Source organism: Balaenoptera physalus, assembly GCF_965194825.1.
Source record: "Balaenoptera physalus genome assembly, chromosome: 8".
Taxonomy (NCBI): Eukaryota; Metazoa; Chordata; class Mammalia; order Artiodactyla; family Balaenopteridae; genus Balaenoptera; species Balaenoptera physalus.
Genome location: NC_138887.1, coordinates 106672198 through 106689430, shown reverse-complemented (window position 1 = coordinate 106689430; position 17233 = coordinate 106672198). Strand labels below are relative to the sequence as shown.

At 46.9% G+C, this 17233-nt stretch overlaps 1 protein-coding gene and 1 long non-coding RNA gene across 9 annotated transcripts in view; one reads left to right on the top strand and one right to left on the bottom strand.

Moving 5' to 3' along the window:
* Positions 1 to 558: 558 nt before the first annotated feature.
* Positions 559 to 16668, top strand: FAM180A (family with sequence similarity 180 member A). 2 transcript variants are annotated; one of them, XM_082473148.1, is made up of 4 exons: positions 559 to 1035; positions 7267 to 7323; positions 11233 to 11333; positions 12879 to 16668. In XM_082473148.1, exons 1-4 carry the CDS (start codon positions 960 to 962, stop codon positions 13221 to 13223), a joined length of 579 nt encoding a protein of 192 aa, XP_082329274.1. In that variant the 5' UTR covers positions 559 to 959; the 3' UTR covers positions 13224 to 16668. The 2 variants fall into 2 exon arrangements, with proteins under 2 accessions (XP_082329274.1, XP_082329275.1); XM_082473149.1 differs by lacking the exon at positions 7267 to 7323 and having other exon boundaries at positions 577 to 1035.
* Positions 14631 to 17233, bottom strand: part of LOC309666073 — a 37690-nt gene continuing 35087 nt past the window's right edge. For 4 of the 7 annotated variants that reach the window (XR_014266865.1, XR_014266867.1, XR_014266868.1 and 1 more), the window contains one exon: positions 14631 to 15575. This is a non-coding gene — a long non-coding RNA (uncharacterized lncRNA). The remainder of the gene's footprint in view (positions 15576 to 17233) is intronic. The other 3 variants (XR_014266863.1, XR_014266864.1, XR_014266866.1) reach the window with 1 other exon arrangement.

Below are 17233 nucleotides of genomic sequence, written 5' to 3'. Positions count from 1 at the left end.
AGTGATGCAATGAATTTGGTTGCTCAAGCCATGGTGGTAATCATCTCACAACAGAGACGTGTATCAAATCAACACGCTGTACACCTCAAACTTACACAATGTTATATGTCAAGTATATCTCAATACAAATTAATCAAGGCCAAAAGAATGATCTTGGAAAAACACTACCATTTTGCTTGAGAGGATCAAAGTGATTTGCTACCAGATCTAGACAGTCCAGAGATCGGGGGGTCACGAATGTGAACGGGGTCACCTGTGGGCCCCTGGATCATCACCTGGCTGCACCATACCCACGCACCACGGCAGCTCTCTCCTGCTCCTCACTAGGGCTAGCTCCAGGGAAGGGAACAAGTGACACTCAGCCCAGACACCACAATGACTTTGCTGTCCTGAAGGCAACTCTGGGCTCAGTCAGCCCCGGCGTCTGCCAGGCAAGCCACCTGGCTCTTGCTGCAGCCCTCGCCCCTGGCGCTGGGGTGTGTGTGTGTGTGTGTGTGTGTGTGTGTGTGTGTGTGTGCGTGCGTGTACGGGGACAGCGGCCAGCTCTTTGCCGGGCTCTCTAACAAGTTCCGCAAGTCTGTTTGTTAAAGAAAAATTCCAGTGGGTGCATCCAACACATGGAACTCAAGTACAGAAATTATATTTATCCACCCCACTGCCAAGGAGATCACATGCCCCGTGAGTCACTCCAGATGTGCTCAAAAACAGAGTCTCTCTGTGGAAGCCCAGTCCCCCAATCCCAGAGAGAGTAGGATTAACAGAGGTCCCGCTCCTGTTCTCCCCAGGAGGCAGCCCTTGCCTCTACCCTTCTGAGGCAGGAGAGGGCATCTCTGCAGGTCTGAAAAGGAAGGGGAGGTAAGAACGATATCGTCACACTGGGAGGACCAGTACGGGCATACCTGTAGCTCCTGGGGTCCCACTGGGTCTGAGGGCGACTTTTCACCTTTTTGGAGGAAAAGATGTGTTGGAAGACGTTGCTGCTTCTGCTGTTGTATTATGATGCTCAGGCCACTCTGTCGCACAGGTGGAGCAGGGGTGAGTTGCTTTTAATTTATTTGTCTGCTTGATGCTCATTCTTCTTTCTTCAATACAATTAGGAATTTGGGGGGAAGAAAGGAGAGAGCAGGAGGAAATTAGAAGCCCTGCACCCTCCTTTTATCTCATCTCTGCCAATTGCTTTATGCTTCTCGACATGCTAGAAGGTATTAGAAGGTGATGGGGGAAATGACACCAAAAACTCAAAGTCGCTGAGGGAACTGGGTCGAGGGGGAGAATGCGGAGAGCATCCCTTTCTGACAGGCCAGAGGGAAGTCATCTTTGCTTCATAGAATGTGTACAGACTCCCTTGAGTTCCCCCCAGGCTGCTGCAGCTGGGCAGGGCGTGCGGAGAGCAGGTGCTCGGGACTGATACTGACATGAAGGGACTGGGGGTGCTGACCGGCAAGAGGCCTGCTACCTGGAGGGAGCGGGGTGTCCACATGGAGGGCCCCACGCTGCTTCCTGAGCAGGAGTGGACACATCTTTCCAGCTGCAGAGAGCTGGTCCAGCAGCAGGAGAGGACGAGTAGCCCCTCAGCATCCTCGTGTCTGCCTGGCAGCTACCGCCCTGGCCAGCCCCCTCGGAAAGGAAGGAGCCCAGCAAGGCTGCTCCCCACGGCCGACTTCCTTGCTCTCGGGACACAGCTCCTAAGAGCCGGCCTGGCATCTTTTATGGCTCCCGTGGGCAGACACTGGCAGCACCTCCAGTCAGTGAGGGTTTATCACTTAGGAAGCAAGGGACCAATAGTGCTGACTGCTCCACACCGATCTGAACTGAAATCTTTCCACTGCCTAAAGCCAACTGAGGTCTCTCTCCTGGAAAGAACTGGAAAAAGAAGTCAGGCTCACTGGTGTTTCCAGAGATCCAAAATAGGGTGACGACTGCACAGCAGCAAGAGGATGAGCTTCCTGGTTCTCAACGAGAGTGTCAGGGAAGGAAGGAGCGGCCAGCTGGGGCACAGGGCAGATGTGAAACGGGGGAAAGAAAAAGCCAATGCACTTATTAGGGTTTTTATTCCCTCACTTGTAAGCATCTCCCTGCTCATCATGTGCACAAACTCTGGGGCCAACACTCGGAAGCACAGAGCAAAGAGACCTTGGCGCTGTGTTCTGCCACTTACCCCTGTGTGACACTGGGGGCCTTCCTTAATCTGCCTATTAAAAAAGGATGATAATATCCACTCTTTAACGCACAGGCTGTTAGAAAGCCAAATGAGATGATTTGATTTGTTACAAGGCTTGTAAACACAATAGCCGCATGATGAGCTATCCTGCAAGGAACTCCCAGATTTAAGTTCTGCCTCTAATTGGCTGTGTGATGTCTGGGAAGACTTAACCTCTCTGAGCTTTAGTTCATGAACAGGTAACATATTAACAGTAACAAAAACTGACCCTCACTGTGTTGCCATGTGAGGGTCATATTGAAAAATGTAAATAAAACGCTTTGTAAGTGATGAGGAGCTATATAAATGTCAGCTATTACCTACTACTTAAAAAATGAAAAAATTTCATTAAAGAAAGTCTGAGGTTCTCAGCAGAAAACCTATCGGTTCTATAGCAACATCCTGAGAGCAACTGCTCTGGCTGCACCCCTCCTCACTGGGGAGGGTCTGCCCCCCAATAATGATAACAATCTGTATAAAGACACAAGGCCAACACAGCTGAAATAGAGGCCATGGTGAGGCAGCTGATGTTAAGTGCTGGATTAGCCGTTCATATCAGTGTTCAGGGCCAACACATGATGCAGAGCCCTTCCAGCCATCATCGAAAGTCTTCCACGTAGTTGATTTTTTTTTTTTTCGTTTTTAACATTTTTTTCTAATCATGAAAGGAATACACAGTTGCCCTTTTTTTATGACGGAATGGGAGTCACACCCAGAGAAAAACCAATTTTTCCAAATGTATTAACTGTTCCTTTCGCCTGCATCCTTACCCCAACCCTGCCCCCCTCCCCAGTGCTAGGCCTAATTTAGAAGAATTCCCTTTGGAAACAGTCAGAGGGTGACTTCTCCCTACAAAACCCTCCTCCTCCATCCCCCTCAGCACCACCCCCTGCCTCCACGGGTAGAAATGTGGAAATAAACCCAAAAGGAATACACCCTGCCATCAGGACATCTTTTTTTTCCTACCGTTCTCCCAGCCTCTCCCTTGGACGCGCTCTCTAGGATTCCGCCCTGGGAGGCAGCTCCCTGCGCCAGGACGGCTGCGCCAGCCCCACCGACTTGATTAAGACCAAGGGACTCACCTGTGGTTAGCGAGGCCTCTGGGAAGCGGACACACCTGGCCCAAGTCCCAGCCCCACCCAGGTCCTGCCGGCGCACCACCTGGGGGGCTGCAGGGAACTAGCCAGTCTTTAAAAAAAAACATACACGTATTGTTTCCTATAAGTATCTGATTTTTATTAAATACATATGTTATTTCTTTGAAAAGCAGTTTCATAAGGTAGGGTGGCCCTTCAGTGGTGGGATGCATGTCATCTTCAGGTGTCCAGTTTAGCGCTGTGTGTGTTTTCAGTCGTGAATATTCCGTGAAGGGAAGGGCCCCGGGTGGGCGTTTTCAGTAAGTGTCAACTGACTCACCAGTCCAGCATGACTAAGTAGCCACCTCATTCACTCCATGGTCACTGCCTTAGGAGGCGTTATTCTGACCACTAACAGGTAAGAAAGCTGGAGGATGGGGGAGAACTTAGCACTCCCCAGATCCCTCAGCTGGAAGCTTAGAGCTGGATCTCACTCCCCCAACCCAGTCTGCAGAGGCAGAGTCTCAATGTCCTCATCCACGCCCCTGCATCCCTTCCAGGTGCTCCCCCTGGGCGGTGGCACATTCTGGCCAAGGGGAGCCAACTCACAGCAGCCCTTTCAGAAGCACTCCAGAGGACCCCAACACACGGGGCCAAGATCCTGGCTCCCTCAGGACATCACTGTGTTTCCAAAGGGCTGGTCCAGGAGCAAAAAAGTAAATGACATCAGTAGGATCTGGCAAAAGACCTTTTATAAATGAGAGCTTTTCCTTTCCACACCCACGGTCATTTCCATAGAGTTGCTTCAACTGATTCATTAAAAATATTGGTTGTATTTTGGTATAATATGGTCTACAGTGTGAATCCTTTCCAATAAGCTCTTTGGTACAGATGCTGTGCACAGTTACATGGAAACCATGGTCAGCCTTAATATTCTGGTTTTTTTAACCTATTTGGGAGATGGGAGGGAAGAAGAGATTTTTATCCCAGGTTATAAAAAGTCAAAGAGAAGATCAGGCTCAAAGCAAAAATAGGCTCTTCCATTTAGGGAGGCTTCTGCCTATATGTCTGGGCAAGAAAGCTTGAAGGAGGTAAGGCTTGGGGAGCAAGACAGGTGCAGGTGCAAGCCTTGACTGAGATCATTAAAAGTAGCTTCTCTGGGTATGAAGGGAACCCTTCTTTACTGTTGATGGGAATGTAAACTTGTGCAGGCACTATGGAGAACAGTATGGAGGTTCCTTAAAGAACTAAAAATAGAGTTACCATATGATCCAGCAATCCCACTCCTGGGTATATATCTGGAGAAAACTATAATTTGAAAAGTTACATGCACTTCAATGTTCATAGCAGCACTCTTCACAATAACCAAGACAGGGAAGCAACCTAAATGTCCATCGACAGAGGAATGGATAAAGATGTGGTACATATATACACAGCGGAATACTACTCAGCCATAAAAAAGAATGAAATAATGCCATCTGCAGCAACATGGATGGACCTAGAGCTTATCATACTAAGTGAAGTAAGTCAGAGAAAAACAAATATCATACAATATCATTTATATGTGGAATCTAAAATATGATACAGATGAACTTATTTACAAAACAGAAACAGACTCACAGACAGCGAAAGCAAACTTATGGTTACCAAAGGGGGAAAGGGGTGGGGGAAGGATAAATTAGGAGTTTGGGATTAGCAGATACAAACTACCATATATAAACTAGATAAACAACAAGGACCTACTATTCAGCACAGGGAACTATATTCAGTATCTTGTAATAACCTATAATGAAAAAGAATATATATGTATAACTAAATATATATGTGTGTGTGTATATTCATATGTCTGAATCACTTTACTGTACACCAGAAACTAACATAACATTGTAAATCAACTATACTTCAATTAAAAAAAAAAAATCAGTTTCTCCTAGACCCAAACAGGGGTTCCTCATAGATAAAGGGAGGGTGTGATGGAGACAGGAGACAACATCTACTTTCTGATAATTATCCAGGACCTGTAACTGCAAATAAGTTCTAGAATCACCCTGTTAAAAAGAGAAGGATTTGGTGAGGCACTCTGAAAACAATGGAGTTGAGTAACAAGGAGAGTGAATGTGTTTCTATGGGATTGTTTATTCATTCAACAGTCATCGGCAGGATTTTAGGCACTGGGAATACAGCAGTGAACAAAACAGACAAAATCCCATGCCCTTGTGAGCTGACATCCTAGTGAAAGGAAACAGACAATAAGCACATATAGAAATAAAACATCTGGTTCATTGGATGGCAATAAAGTTGGGACAGATTAGAGGGTATAAAGGACCACAAGTTTAAATAGGAGAGTCAGGGAGGGCCTCACTGAGGAGGTGACTTGAGACCTGAAGGAAACACAGGAGTGAGCCATGCAGTCTCCAGGGAAAGAGTATTCCAGGCAGATGGAACAGAAATGCAAAGGTCCTGTGGCAGAGGCATGCTTGGTGAGCTCAAGCAACAGTGAGGAGGCCTGCAGCTAGAGGGGCATGAGCCAGAGGATAATAGCAGATGAGTGCAGAGAGGTAGTAAGAAGTCAAGTTGCATAGTACCTGGTGGCCATCTGAAGATCTTTGGCTTCTACTCTGAGGGAGACGGAAAGCCATAGAAGTTTCTGGGCAGAGAATTGACATCATCCAACCTATGTTTTCACAGAATCGCTTTACTTGCTGTGTTACGAATACAATGAGGTGGACTTCCCTGGCAGGTCCAGTGGTTAAGACTCTGCGCTTCCCCTGCCGGGGGCACGGGTTCAACCCCTGGCAGGGGAACTAAGATCCCGCATGCCACATGGCATGGCAAAAAAAAAAAAAAAAAAAGAATACAATGAGGAGGATGAAGATGGCAGCCAAGGATGGAAACAGAGACACCATTAGGAGAAATGTTCAAGCTTTGGACCAGGAGGCTAGCTGGGATGTGGTAAGAAGTAGCCAGATTCCACATATATTCTGAAGGTAGAGCCAACAAGATTTGCTGATTAGTGGGGTGTGAGATGTGAAAGAAAGAGAAAAGGCAAGGATGACTGACAACTCCCAGGTTTTGACCTGAGCAACTACAAGAGATGGGAAGACAGCAGACAAAGCAGGAGATGCGGAGCAGGCGTGACGGATGGCGGGGGTTGGGACTGGGTTGGGGATCAGGAGAGACAACTATTACGAATCCAAAAGGAGACTCCCGCAGGCGGTTGCATATCTAGAAGTCAGGCCCAGAAATACACAGCAGAACATCCGTACAAAGCCAGTGTGGCTGGTGAGAGGGGAGAGACCCAGGCTGAGACTAGGAGTCTGCAATGCGAAGAGATGGATGAGGAGGAAGAGAGGCCAGCAAGGGGCGATTTTTTTTTAAAGAAGCAGCAGCAACGTGTTTTCATGCTGACTTGAAAGATTAGTAGAGAGGGGAAAATTAACAACGTGGGAGAGAAAGGTGGAAAGGTGAGCGACATCTTTATTGGAGACCTCGTGCACGCGGGGAGAAGTTGGCTTGAGATAAGAGCAGGGACACGATAACAGAAGGGAAGTCAGAGGATCTGGGCAAGAGGCCGGTAACTGGTTTAAGGAGAAAGGAGGAGGTGTGAAATCATCATCCATTTCACGCTGAAATAGAGTGAGAGGAATCAGGACGTATGGGTAATGGTCAGGCAGCATTTCGGGCCCCTCCTGAGAATAACGATCACGCATTTCAAGTGAGACCATTTAACCCAGGTGCAGGTGTGGAACAGGTAGAGAGATGGGGTGTGCTTTTGCCTAGTGACTGCAAAGGAACAAAGAGGGAGCAAAGGAGATGAGGATTTGTGCAAGAGAATAATCACAGGGCTGTAGTTGTATATCACATTATCAATCAAAGTTAGAGATTTGTTTAAATATGTGTGATTCATTTAAGAGTATGTTTTATACCGTATGCATTCATTCATTCCTAATTAACTACATGTATCCTTCCCGGGGTTACACACAACTGAAGAACGCCCAGTCTTGCGGCAGATGCACCTAAAAGAAGATAGCGTGGTTCACCCTACTGGTGAGATTGGGGGTTTTTTGTTTGTATGTTTGTTTGTTGTTTTGTTTTAATTTTTATTTTATATTGGAGTATAGTTGATTAACAATGTTGTGATAGTTTCAGGTATACAGGAAAGTGATTCAGTTATATACCTATACATGTATCTATTCTTTTACAAATTCTTTCCCCATTTAGGTTATTACATAGTATTGAGCAGTGTTCCCTGTGCTATACAGTAGGTCCTTGTTGGTTATCTATTTTAAATACAGCAGTTAGGTTTTGAAGCCCTTGAGACCTGGATTTTAATCTCAGTCCTATTACAAACAAGTTGGGTGGCCAAGGGCAAGTTTCTTAGCCTCCAAGTTTCTTCATCTGTAAAATGAGATGTGAATGTTTACCTCACAAGTTACATAAGGAAAGCATCAAGCATGCTGACTGACCCACAGTGAGCTCATAAGCTGTTAGGATGTCTGGGCTCCACATTTGAACAACTTTGGCCTGAGGTCCAAATGTGTCTCTCAATAGAAGACACGGACAGAACATGCTAAGACACATGAATCCCTGGATCCAGTTCCTGAACTAAGTTAGTGCATGTGGCATGAACTTTAGCAAGTACATTTTTTGTTCCATGCGGGTTGGTCCAGTGTATCACAGATACTCAGTGTCCCCTGAAGGCTCATGAGTCCGGGGGGTCGGGGAGGAGGGGCTGGCTCCCCTGCCCGAGGCTGGCCAGTACAGCAGACCTTCATGCAAGGCCATGGGGGGTTCTCTGGTGTCCCCTGATCACACCGAGTGGTCCTTGTGGGCATATTCACAACCTGAAGAAATAGCCGGAGTGTGGGCTGGGTGTGGAGCGTTAAGTGAAAAAGGAAGAAACAAATCGGCCTAGTTTTACACCAGGCAGAAGACACACAAAGTCAGTGATCTTAACAACACCGTCCCAGCAGCCTTCCTGCCCAAGGCTCCACACTCAGGTGGTGCCCAAGAGGGAGTGGGATCTTTCTGCCAGTCTCTGCCTCCCCACCCCGTTCCCCTCTCTCCCTTCTCCCTCCGAGAGGGTGCAGCTGCTAACAGCTGTCCAGCGGGAGCATTCAGGCCGCAGAACTATCAGCCTCACGAAGACTGGGCCGCTTATGATCGCTCCCAGCGAGGAGGGAGCCGAACTTAAAACGACCTCATAAATTTGGGAGATGGGGCAGAAGGGAAAGGAAGGAAAACCAGCAAAGCCTGAACTGGAGAGTCTCCAGGGATGTTCTGTTTTGTTGTTGTTGTTGTTTTAATACCTAGTTTATTTTTAAAATCATTCCAAAATGTATATATTGAGACTGCACTCAGTACATATATTGAGCTCTATGCAGACACTGAGGTCAAGCAGAAGCATAAAATTCATTCCCTCCCAGGAGCCAGCAATAGACAGCAAGATGTGAAATGTGCAGAAAGGATGCAAGAAGAAGATTAAAAAGAGAATTAAGGAGATGGAGAAGGAACAAAACAGTGTACAGTGGGGTCCCAGGGAAAGGCTTCCTAGGGGTACAGGGCTGTTCTTCTAACCACGTGGGAGCCGGTCTGGTTTAAAGGTTTGCATGCGTACCTCTTGGAGTTGGTCAGCTCTCGGTCGGGCCATTTGCATTCTGGCAGGGTCCAGCCTCTGTCATTATGGACAAGGACATCTGATCTGGAGTGGCTGGTCGTTTAACTTCTTACCTGAATGTTTCGACGTGGGCCAGACACAGCTTATTTCTCACCCACCACTGGCAGCATCTCCAGTGGAGATGAATTCAGGTCTCCAGACCTAGCCTCATGCACAGGAAGTCAGACACGGGCAGCTGCTGAGACGCCTGCCCCAGAGCTGGCTGCACGTCAGAGCCCAGAGGGCCATAAAAGCCCCTGCCCCACACACACCGTCGAAGCAGCCACAGCAACGTGAGGGGTACCTGTGGAAGGTGGGAAGAAGGGGAAGGGGTCCATCTGTGGGACTCCGGTGCTCCCCACATATACTTTCTGAAGCAATAATCAGCCCTAGTCCAGAGGCTGAATTGTTTTCTAACAATCTTCCCCAAACTGTGTTATTATTTTAAAAATTACAAGAACAAGGGCTCTTGGAAGCAACATTTCCATTATTAAGCCCAGCTTTGCATCAGGAAGTATTTTCTTCCCAACTCTTGAGAACTAGGGGTCCACCAGGGGTGTGCATGTTAAAGGAAGTGGCTGTTCGCAGAGAAGCAATTGAGTGAAGCGCGTGTAGGTCTGGCCTTGAATAACTTCCCGGGAGGCAGTAGAAAGGGCCCTGTGCCAGGACCTTGTTCCCTCCTATCCCCTTCACCTGCTGCAGTGTGAGTTTTTTTAAAGGGAACAATACCTTTCATTTCACAATAACAGAGAAGACATAAAGGAGTTGCTCTCAGATCCTACCTTGAAAAGGGGGTTCATGGTAAGAAGGAATAGGCCACATCTTGGTCCAGGACCAGTTCTGGTCCTGGTGTCGCCTCCCACCAAGGAGAAAGAAGGGTCAAAGTACACCCCTCCTTGTGCCGCCACTCTCTTGTCTCCGAGAACACGAGGGCCTTGGTCTCTTCAGATGCCCCTATAAGGCCTCATCGGATGGGAGTGAGCTCTGAATTCTAGCCGGGCACCAGCTGCTTGGCGGTGGGTCTGGGTAACCCAGTGGTTATGGACACTGCCTGCCCGGGAGCTGTCAGAAGTCCCGATGCCTACATCCACCCCGTAGATGCCCATGAACTGGCCTGGGAGGCGGCCTTGGGCATGCAGGTTTATAAAGCTCCCCCCAGGTGATTCTAACGCACAGTCAAGGTTGAGAAGCATTGGGCTAAATCGGGAGTGTCCACGCAGCAGGGACAGCTCCTTCTACACAGCCTTGGGTCAAGCACCTTCTCACTGTCAACCTAGGCTGCCATCAGAAGTACCTAGGAAGCTTTCAAAACGTTTACTGTCTCAATCACATCCTAGTCACTGAAATCCGAACTACTGGAGCTGGGACCCACACACTCTGGGTGACTCTAATGTACCGTCAAGGTTGTGAACCCGCGGAGTAGGAGATGCCTCGCCCTCCCGAGCTCCACCTGAGACCAGAGGCAGAGGCTGCGAGTGAGCAGAGGCTAAGGCCTTCTCAAGTCCTAAAATCTATGACTCTGTGGGAAATGGGCACTTTTCTGGCAAAGAGAACAAATTCTGCTAAAATTCTGGGCCAGGAACTATTGCTCTGGAGTCTGTAGGCGCCATCCCCCGAGATGGTCTGCGGAAGCAGGGCTACCCCTCTGCCCGTCAAGGCCCCCGTCAATGCAGGGACGCGGTCTGCCAACTGCTGCACCTTGTGTGTGCACCCTGGAAACCTGCCAGGCTACGCTGCACAGGCCTAAACATGAAAGCACGTTGATCCAAGCCCCTGAGGAACTTGTGGGCTAGACAATAAATGGATTACAGAGAAAGCAATATTACAGCAATACTACAGCCAACCAGCTTTTCCAGGAGGTGGGAGATTCCTACCAGTGAGCTTTTCAGGAAATGTCCTTTACGTTGAAGATGTTTCATTCTTATCACTTCTAATAGAAATCCTTGCTTATGCAGTTCCCTTCTTCAACACAGTACTCTGGACATCACTGGACCCTATCTTGATGGCCCAAGGGCGCCATTATCAAGAAGCAGATCTGTCATGTATGGTTACGCAAATTGCGCTTTGCACAACTTCAGGGGGCCCTACTTACCTCAAGGTCTCACCAATTTTTACAGTTATTGCCCAGTTTTCTGGTAGATGACAACCAAGTGTCTTGAAGAAGCTGCCCCTTTTTCTCGCAGCTCCACCACCACTTGGAGTCAGTCACTTTCAAGACTGGATGGCTAACCTTGCGGTTCACCCACGGGAGAAGCCAGTGCACGCAGCAGCCCCGCGAGCTCACTCTTTTTTTCTTTCAGCCGTGCTCTTCCCTGCTGCCCACCGGCCAAAGAGATCCTCGTCGGTGCCCTTGAACCCCGTCCTGCAGAGCTCCCTGGAGGAAGTAGAGCTGCTCTATGAGGTAGGCAGAGGGGAGAGTGGGCCACTCAAGTAACTCAAAAGTCATTGCCCCTTCTCTATGTTTTTTGGAGAAGTGACCTGAGTCCCTGAAAATGATGGACCTCTGCTGCCCGGGGACTGGCCTAGACTTGTGTGGAGGTTGTGGAATCCTGCACATCCCAAAGGAAAGTGTTCCTCGTACCCTCTTCTCCTTTCCCGCATGCCGTCCCAGGGAAGGATGGCATTAGGGGTTTAGTCGAAGCAAAATTAGAGATTTAGGCTTGGCCCAGAGGTGCCTCTACCTGCAACCAAGCAACAGAGCGGGGCAATATTCCCCAGCCAGAGCTTTAAGACAGGACTCATCAGCAGTGCCCAGGCAACGCCAAACCTATTGTGCGAGTGGAGTCGTGTCTCAGTAACCTCATACTGTGACAGCCCCATTTTTGAATCTGGGGCTGCCCCAAAGGCTCTCTCCCTCTGCCTCTCACACCTCTGGCACCAAGACCCCACTTCTCCTCCAAACCACAGGTAAATTTCCCAAGGCCGCTTGGTTTGGTTCAGAGATAAAATTCCAGGTTCGAGACCTGAGCTTTAGTTCTGGTTCTGCCGCCCATCAGCTATGTAACCTTGCATAAGCCACCATTTCTCCCTGGGCCTGAATCTCCTCCGCTGTTAAATGAGGGACTCCAAGATCGCCAAAGTTCCCCTCCTGCCTTGACGTCCTCTGACGTCCTGCATGTACTAGAACTGTCTGACCAAGAAGGAGACAGCCTGCCATAGTCAAGCAGCTGAGCCAGGCAGAAGATTTCAAATCCTGCCTCGGGGAACAAACTGGAAAATTCATAGCCTCTGCCAGGTCATGAACACGGGAGTCAGAGCAAGAGACCTGTTTTAGGAAGATAACAGACAGTAGCATGCAGGATGGATTAGAGCCGGGGGAAGCCAGAGACAGAGGGGAGAGTTAGGACTCTGAGTCTAAATTGTACTGATTAGGTTCCTGATATGAGCCTGGCACTGAGCAGGGGGTGCCTATGACAGACCTCACCCCTACTCTTAAAGAACAGTCAAGAAATGAGGACAAATCTCTGTAGCACACTTAATTCCTAGCACAATTCTCTGCATCCTTCTAATTCCCAGCTTCTGATTTTACAGTATCCAAAATAGTCACTTTGTGCTTTAGAAGATCTTTGGTGGGTGGGAGGGAGGAAGGAGAGAAGGGGGTGATTTGGGACACTAGAAACAACAAAGAGTCACTTAATAGTGGCTTTTGCCAGGCACAGTGATAGATGTCGCTCATATTTGTCTTATTTACTCCTTACAATATCCCAGTGAAGTATTGTTGTTATTAATCATTTCACAGAGGAAGAAAATGAGGCTGAGAGAAGTTAAGTGACTCATCCGAGGTCACACAGGTAGTGGGGAAAGTCAGAACTGGGACCCAGGTCTCTTGATTCCAAACCTCTTTGCAAGCCGCCTCCCTACATGAACGCATGTGATCATGAATCCAGTGATGTCCTCAACAACGATGAGTGCCTCATGCTTTTCCACACCCCGTGTTTCTCCCCAGTTCCTGCTGGCTGAACTTGAGATCAGCCCTGACCTGAAGATCTCCATCAAGGACGAGGAGCTCGCCTCCCTGCGGAAGGCCTCGGACTTCCGCGCCATCTGCAACGATGTGATCCCCAAGAGCATCCCAGCCATCCGGCGGCTGAGCGCCAGCCTCTCCAGCCACCCCGGCATCCTCAAGAAAGAGGACTTCGAAAGGACAGCGCTGACCCTGGCCTACACAGCCTACCGCACAGCCTCGGCCCAAGGGCATCAGAAGGCTATCTGGGCCCAGTCCCTCCTTAGCCTCTTCCATGCCTTGAGGCACGACTTGATGCGGTCCCCATGTCCCAGAGCATCTCCCTGAGAGACCGGCTGGCACCAGGACCACGGAGCAGAGACCAGCACACAGTAATCCAGAAATTCTTCATTCTCTACTCCGTTTACAGAGACCAGCCACAAAACACATACCACCAACTCAGAGCAGCAAAGATAAAATAAGAAACACCGATGCCCTTTGCCCCTTGTAACTTCTTGACAAGCATGAGATTGTGATTCATATCATAACGTGACCTAGGCTGGAAAAAAGGGCTGGAATGGTAATTCAAGATGCCTCCAGAGGCTGAATGGTTTGCCTGGTGAATTGCAGGAGTCTAAGATATGCTTTAACATTGAGTGACTGTAACACAAACACCCAAGAGTGAGGACAGAGCCAGGAGAGACATAACAGAAGTTTGGGCATGGTGGGAAAGTGGGGGACAGATTTCTTTGGTCCTAAGAGATCAGGGTGCTGGATTGAATGAACATCTTTCCAAAGTTCTGTAGTAAGATATAAAGAAACTAGAGCTATAGCCAAATAAATACATTGTTAACCAAGGATATACTTCTCAACTTTTCCAAAAGTCCCCAAAAAGAATCAGTCAGAAAATCAGTTATGACGTATATATCTAGACTCTTCTTTCCTGAAGTCTGGTCTAATGTAGAGGAGAAACATGAAGGGGGCCAACAGAAATGCTACTGTCATGCCTTGCCTTTTGAACAGAGAAACCAAGCTAATGCAGAGAGGGTCATCCTAACGAAAGAGGTGGCACCAGTGCCACGGCCTGCCTATCCTAATGCTAAAATTATTTAGCATCATCAGAGAATTAAGTGCTCCAAATAAAAGTGATTTTCAGATGACAGAATTTTACCCTTTCAAATGCCAAAACTTTCATTTTAGCAATATTGACTGGATATACATGAAAGCCAGTAAGCTTGAATTTAGTATCTTGGAAACATTCTAATGAAGGAGTTAGATGAGATCATCTCTAAGATTCTTCTACTTCTGAAATTTTCACAAGCATTTAACTAACTGTGAGATGTTACAGGGAGGACCCCTGGACCTGAGATGTCTCTGCTGGACTGTTTGTATCAACCCTGAAAGGTCCCAGCTCAGAGCAGCAGGCTTTCTTAACTCTGAATCTGGTGTGAGTTTTTCTGTTGCCTTCCTCATTGTCAGGCGATAAAAGTAGCACTTTTCTTTGCTACCAACATAACTTGCCCTTTGCGATTTGTTCTTTCTTACTGGGCATCGCCTGAAAAATAAGATAGCAAGTCTTGTTATAATTCCACATTAAATAAGAGTTACTAGATGAAGGTCCCTGCTAGGAGTAAAGCACCTGGGTCCTAATAAAGATTCCTCACCAGCTCAGAGATCTTTCCAGTTTCTCCGAGGTTTACAGCTGGGTTCTGGAGGCTAAAGCTGCAAGAAGTCTTATCTTTGAATAAACAAGGATTCACTGGGCTAAATTTTTTATTCTGAAATGGGTATTTAACAATTGCCACTGAATGAAGACGAAAGCTGGTCTGGACTTCTTTAGAATCTCTGAATAAGTGAGCCTTGCCTAGCAGCTCAAACTGCATGACCTTTTGAAGTAATACCAGGATGCAGGAACAAGGTGTTTATCATCAGAGAAAAATCCCACTTCGCATCCCGATGTTCTCAGGCTCAGAAGATTAATCAGTCTCTCTGGTTCTCATTCCCTGGTTATATTGCTCTTTTACCTCCCTCAAATACAGACTCTGATATATGCTTTTTTGTTCAATTTTTCTCTTTTTAAGATTGCACGTTCTCTTTGATGTAGTCACTCCACTTGCCTCTTTCTTTTCATTGTAGTTGGTGTCTCTGCTGTTCTGTCTTTGGGTCCCGTTCTGATTATCTTTATATCCATTCCTCGAGGCATCGCCTAGTTTCTTCTGCTGCCTCTACTTGCCCATACTCTGTTGCTCACTGTCTCCTTTGGGGATCACTGTCTGATTAAAACAAAGTCAAGACAGAGGTACAGACAAGTTTGGAATTGCCCAGAAAGCAGATTAGCCTCACGGCCTACCTTCAGTATTTGTGCTTTTCCTGGATGTGGGCTGGAGAGGGGGGTCAGCAGGGCCTCAATCCCTAGACACTGGGCAATACTCTGTCAGAGTCTTGCATCCACCCTGGCGCTCCACCCCTATCAGAATGGATCTGAGAGCTTTCTTCTAGTCACCAGGAGGAAAGACCCACCCTTGTCGTCCCTGCTTACCATGTTAGGATATACATGGCTGCTCCCAGGGGCAGGAGATCCGTGAATGGGAGGGTGGTTCCCAGGACCAGTGATAGCAATGGCAGTTCATTCACCCTGCCACATAAAATTAAAGGCACTTTTGTACTGATAAATTGGGTCCATACTTACGTGGCAAGCAACTGAAAAAAAAAAAAAGAATTAAGAAGGGCACAACCTTTTTAAAGACAAATGAAAATTTCATTTTTAGTAACTAGATACTTAAACACTATTTTAGGCTGAATACAAATGAATTGTTTACCCACAAAAAGTTTTATAGCAATGACTTCATTTACAAGCAAAATCAAATATTCTCCTCATCGCCACCACCCCAAAACCCGACTCTTTGCCCAGTGAGCAGGGAGGGAGTAGCCTGGGCAGCAATGGACTCTCCCATTTTGCCTCATTAATGCCGCACTGTACACACCACCATCAAAACCCAGTCACATTTTGTCATATTTACTCAAAGAATAATTCAGAGTGTGACATTAGTAGTGGAAGCTTGCCTGTGACTCAGTGGAACCCTTCTGCCATTTCTAGACTGCTGGGAAATTTTAGGATCTAAAAATTCTGCAAGTTTCCTCTATAGTTGGCATTCTCATGGCTACCTCTGGTGTCACTCAAGAGACATTGAAAAACATCTATATGCTGAAACCTTCATTGCTCTGTCATCTCACCTTGAATCTAACTAAAGGAGAATCACATAAGTGGTAAATCACATAAGTGGTAAAGGCCAGAGCACTGGCCTAAAATTAAATGCTTGTTAAATGACTTTACACGGTGCCCCTGACTTTCCTAACCCATTTTAATATCTTTCATTTTTTTATTGTGGTTAAAAAACACATCATATGAAATTTACCATCCGAACCATTTCTAAGTGTACGGTACAGTAATGTTAACTACATGTACGTTGTTGTGTGACAGAACTCCAGAACTTTTTCATCTTGCAAAAACGATACCTATGAAACCACAACTCCGCTTTTCCCTCTCCCCCCAGCCCCTGGCAACTACCATTTGACTTTCTGTTTCTAAGTGTTTGACTACTTTTGATACCTCATATAGGTGGAATTTGTCTTACATTTCTTAAGCAATGTATAAAATTTCCTTAGGAAAATGTTTTCTTTATCTAAAAAGTGGATAGAGTCCTGAAGGAGAACTACTGGTCTTACTATGTCACTCACATAATTTTATTTAACAAATATTCACTTATGGTGTAATAAAAATGTCATGATCGAGTTTCCAGGCTTAATGGAATCTTTATTATCTCATATTATCTCACCAAGGAATTTGAAGTGGCTCATGGGTTTAACAGAGAATGTTGACTTCCACAGCTGTTTATTTGTACCCAGTCTCTTTGATATTTGCCACCAAAACATCACACATGTGTTTTTGCTCATTCTGAGTTTCCAAATCATCACAAAATGAGGGCTGAATGTAGTAAATACAGTAGCCAGTCTTTAAAATGCATTTAAAGAGATGAGTCATTGTAGCGCATCCTACAATGGCAAGAAAATTTCAAACTGGGTCGGCCACAGTTGCTCCTGCTTTAGAGGTCAAGAAGAACTGGTTTTCTAAAGTCACCTTTCTGGAGTCACTTTGCCTTTAGCCTGGGGATTATTTCCAACTGGCATAGCTGCAGACCCTAGAATGCCATTCCTTGCGTTCTGTGAATTCAAGCGAACGTGAATTTCATAACCCTTGACTCTGCTCAGCATCTCTCAGATCAAGGCAATGCTGCCAAGGACCACCAAATATATAAGTTTGGGGGCTTCTCTCTCTCTCTCTCTCTTCTCTTTTTTCG

Excerpts from the sequence above, each read along its gene's own strand:
- FAM180A (XM_082473148.1), top strand. The coding sequence starts at position 960 with ATGTGTTGGAAGACGTTGCTGCTTCTGCTGTTGTATTATGATGCTCAG. Across the intron at positions 1,036-7,266 it reads GTCGCACAGGTGGAGCAGGG|AACGCCCAGTCTTGCGGCAG; the intron begins GTGAGTTGCTTT and ends ACACAACTGAAG. Across the intron at positions 11,334-12,878 it reads AAGTAGAGCTGCTCTATGAG|TTCCTGCTGGCTGAACTTGA; the intron begins GTAGGCAGAGGG and ends GTTTCTCCCCAG.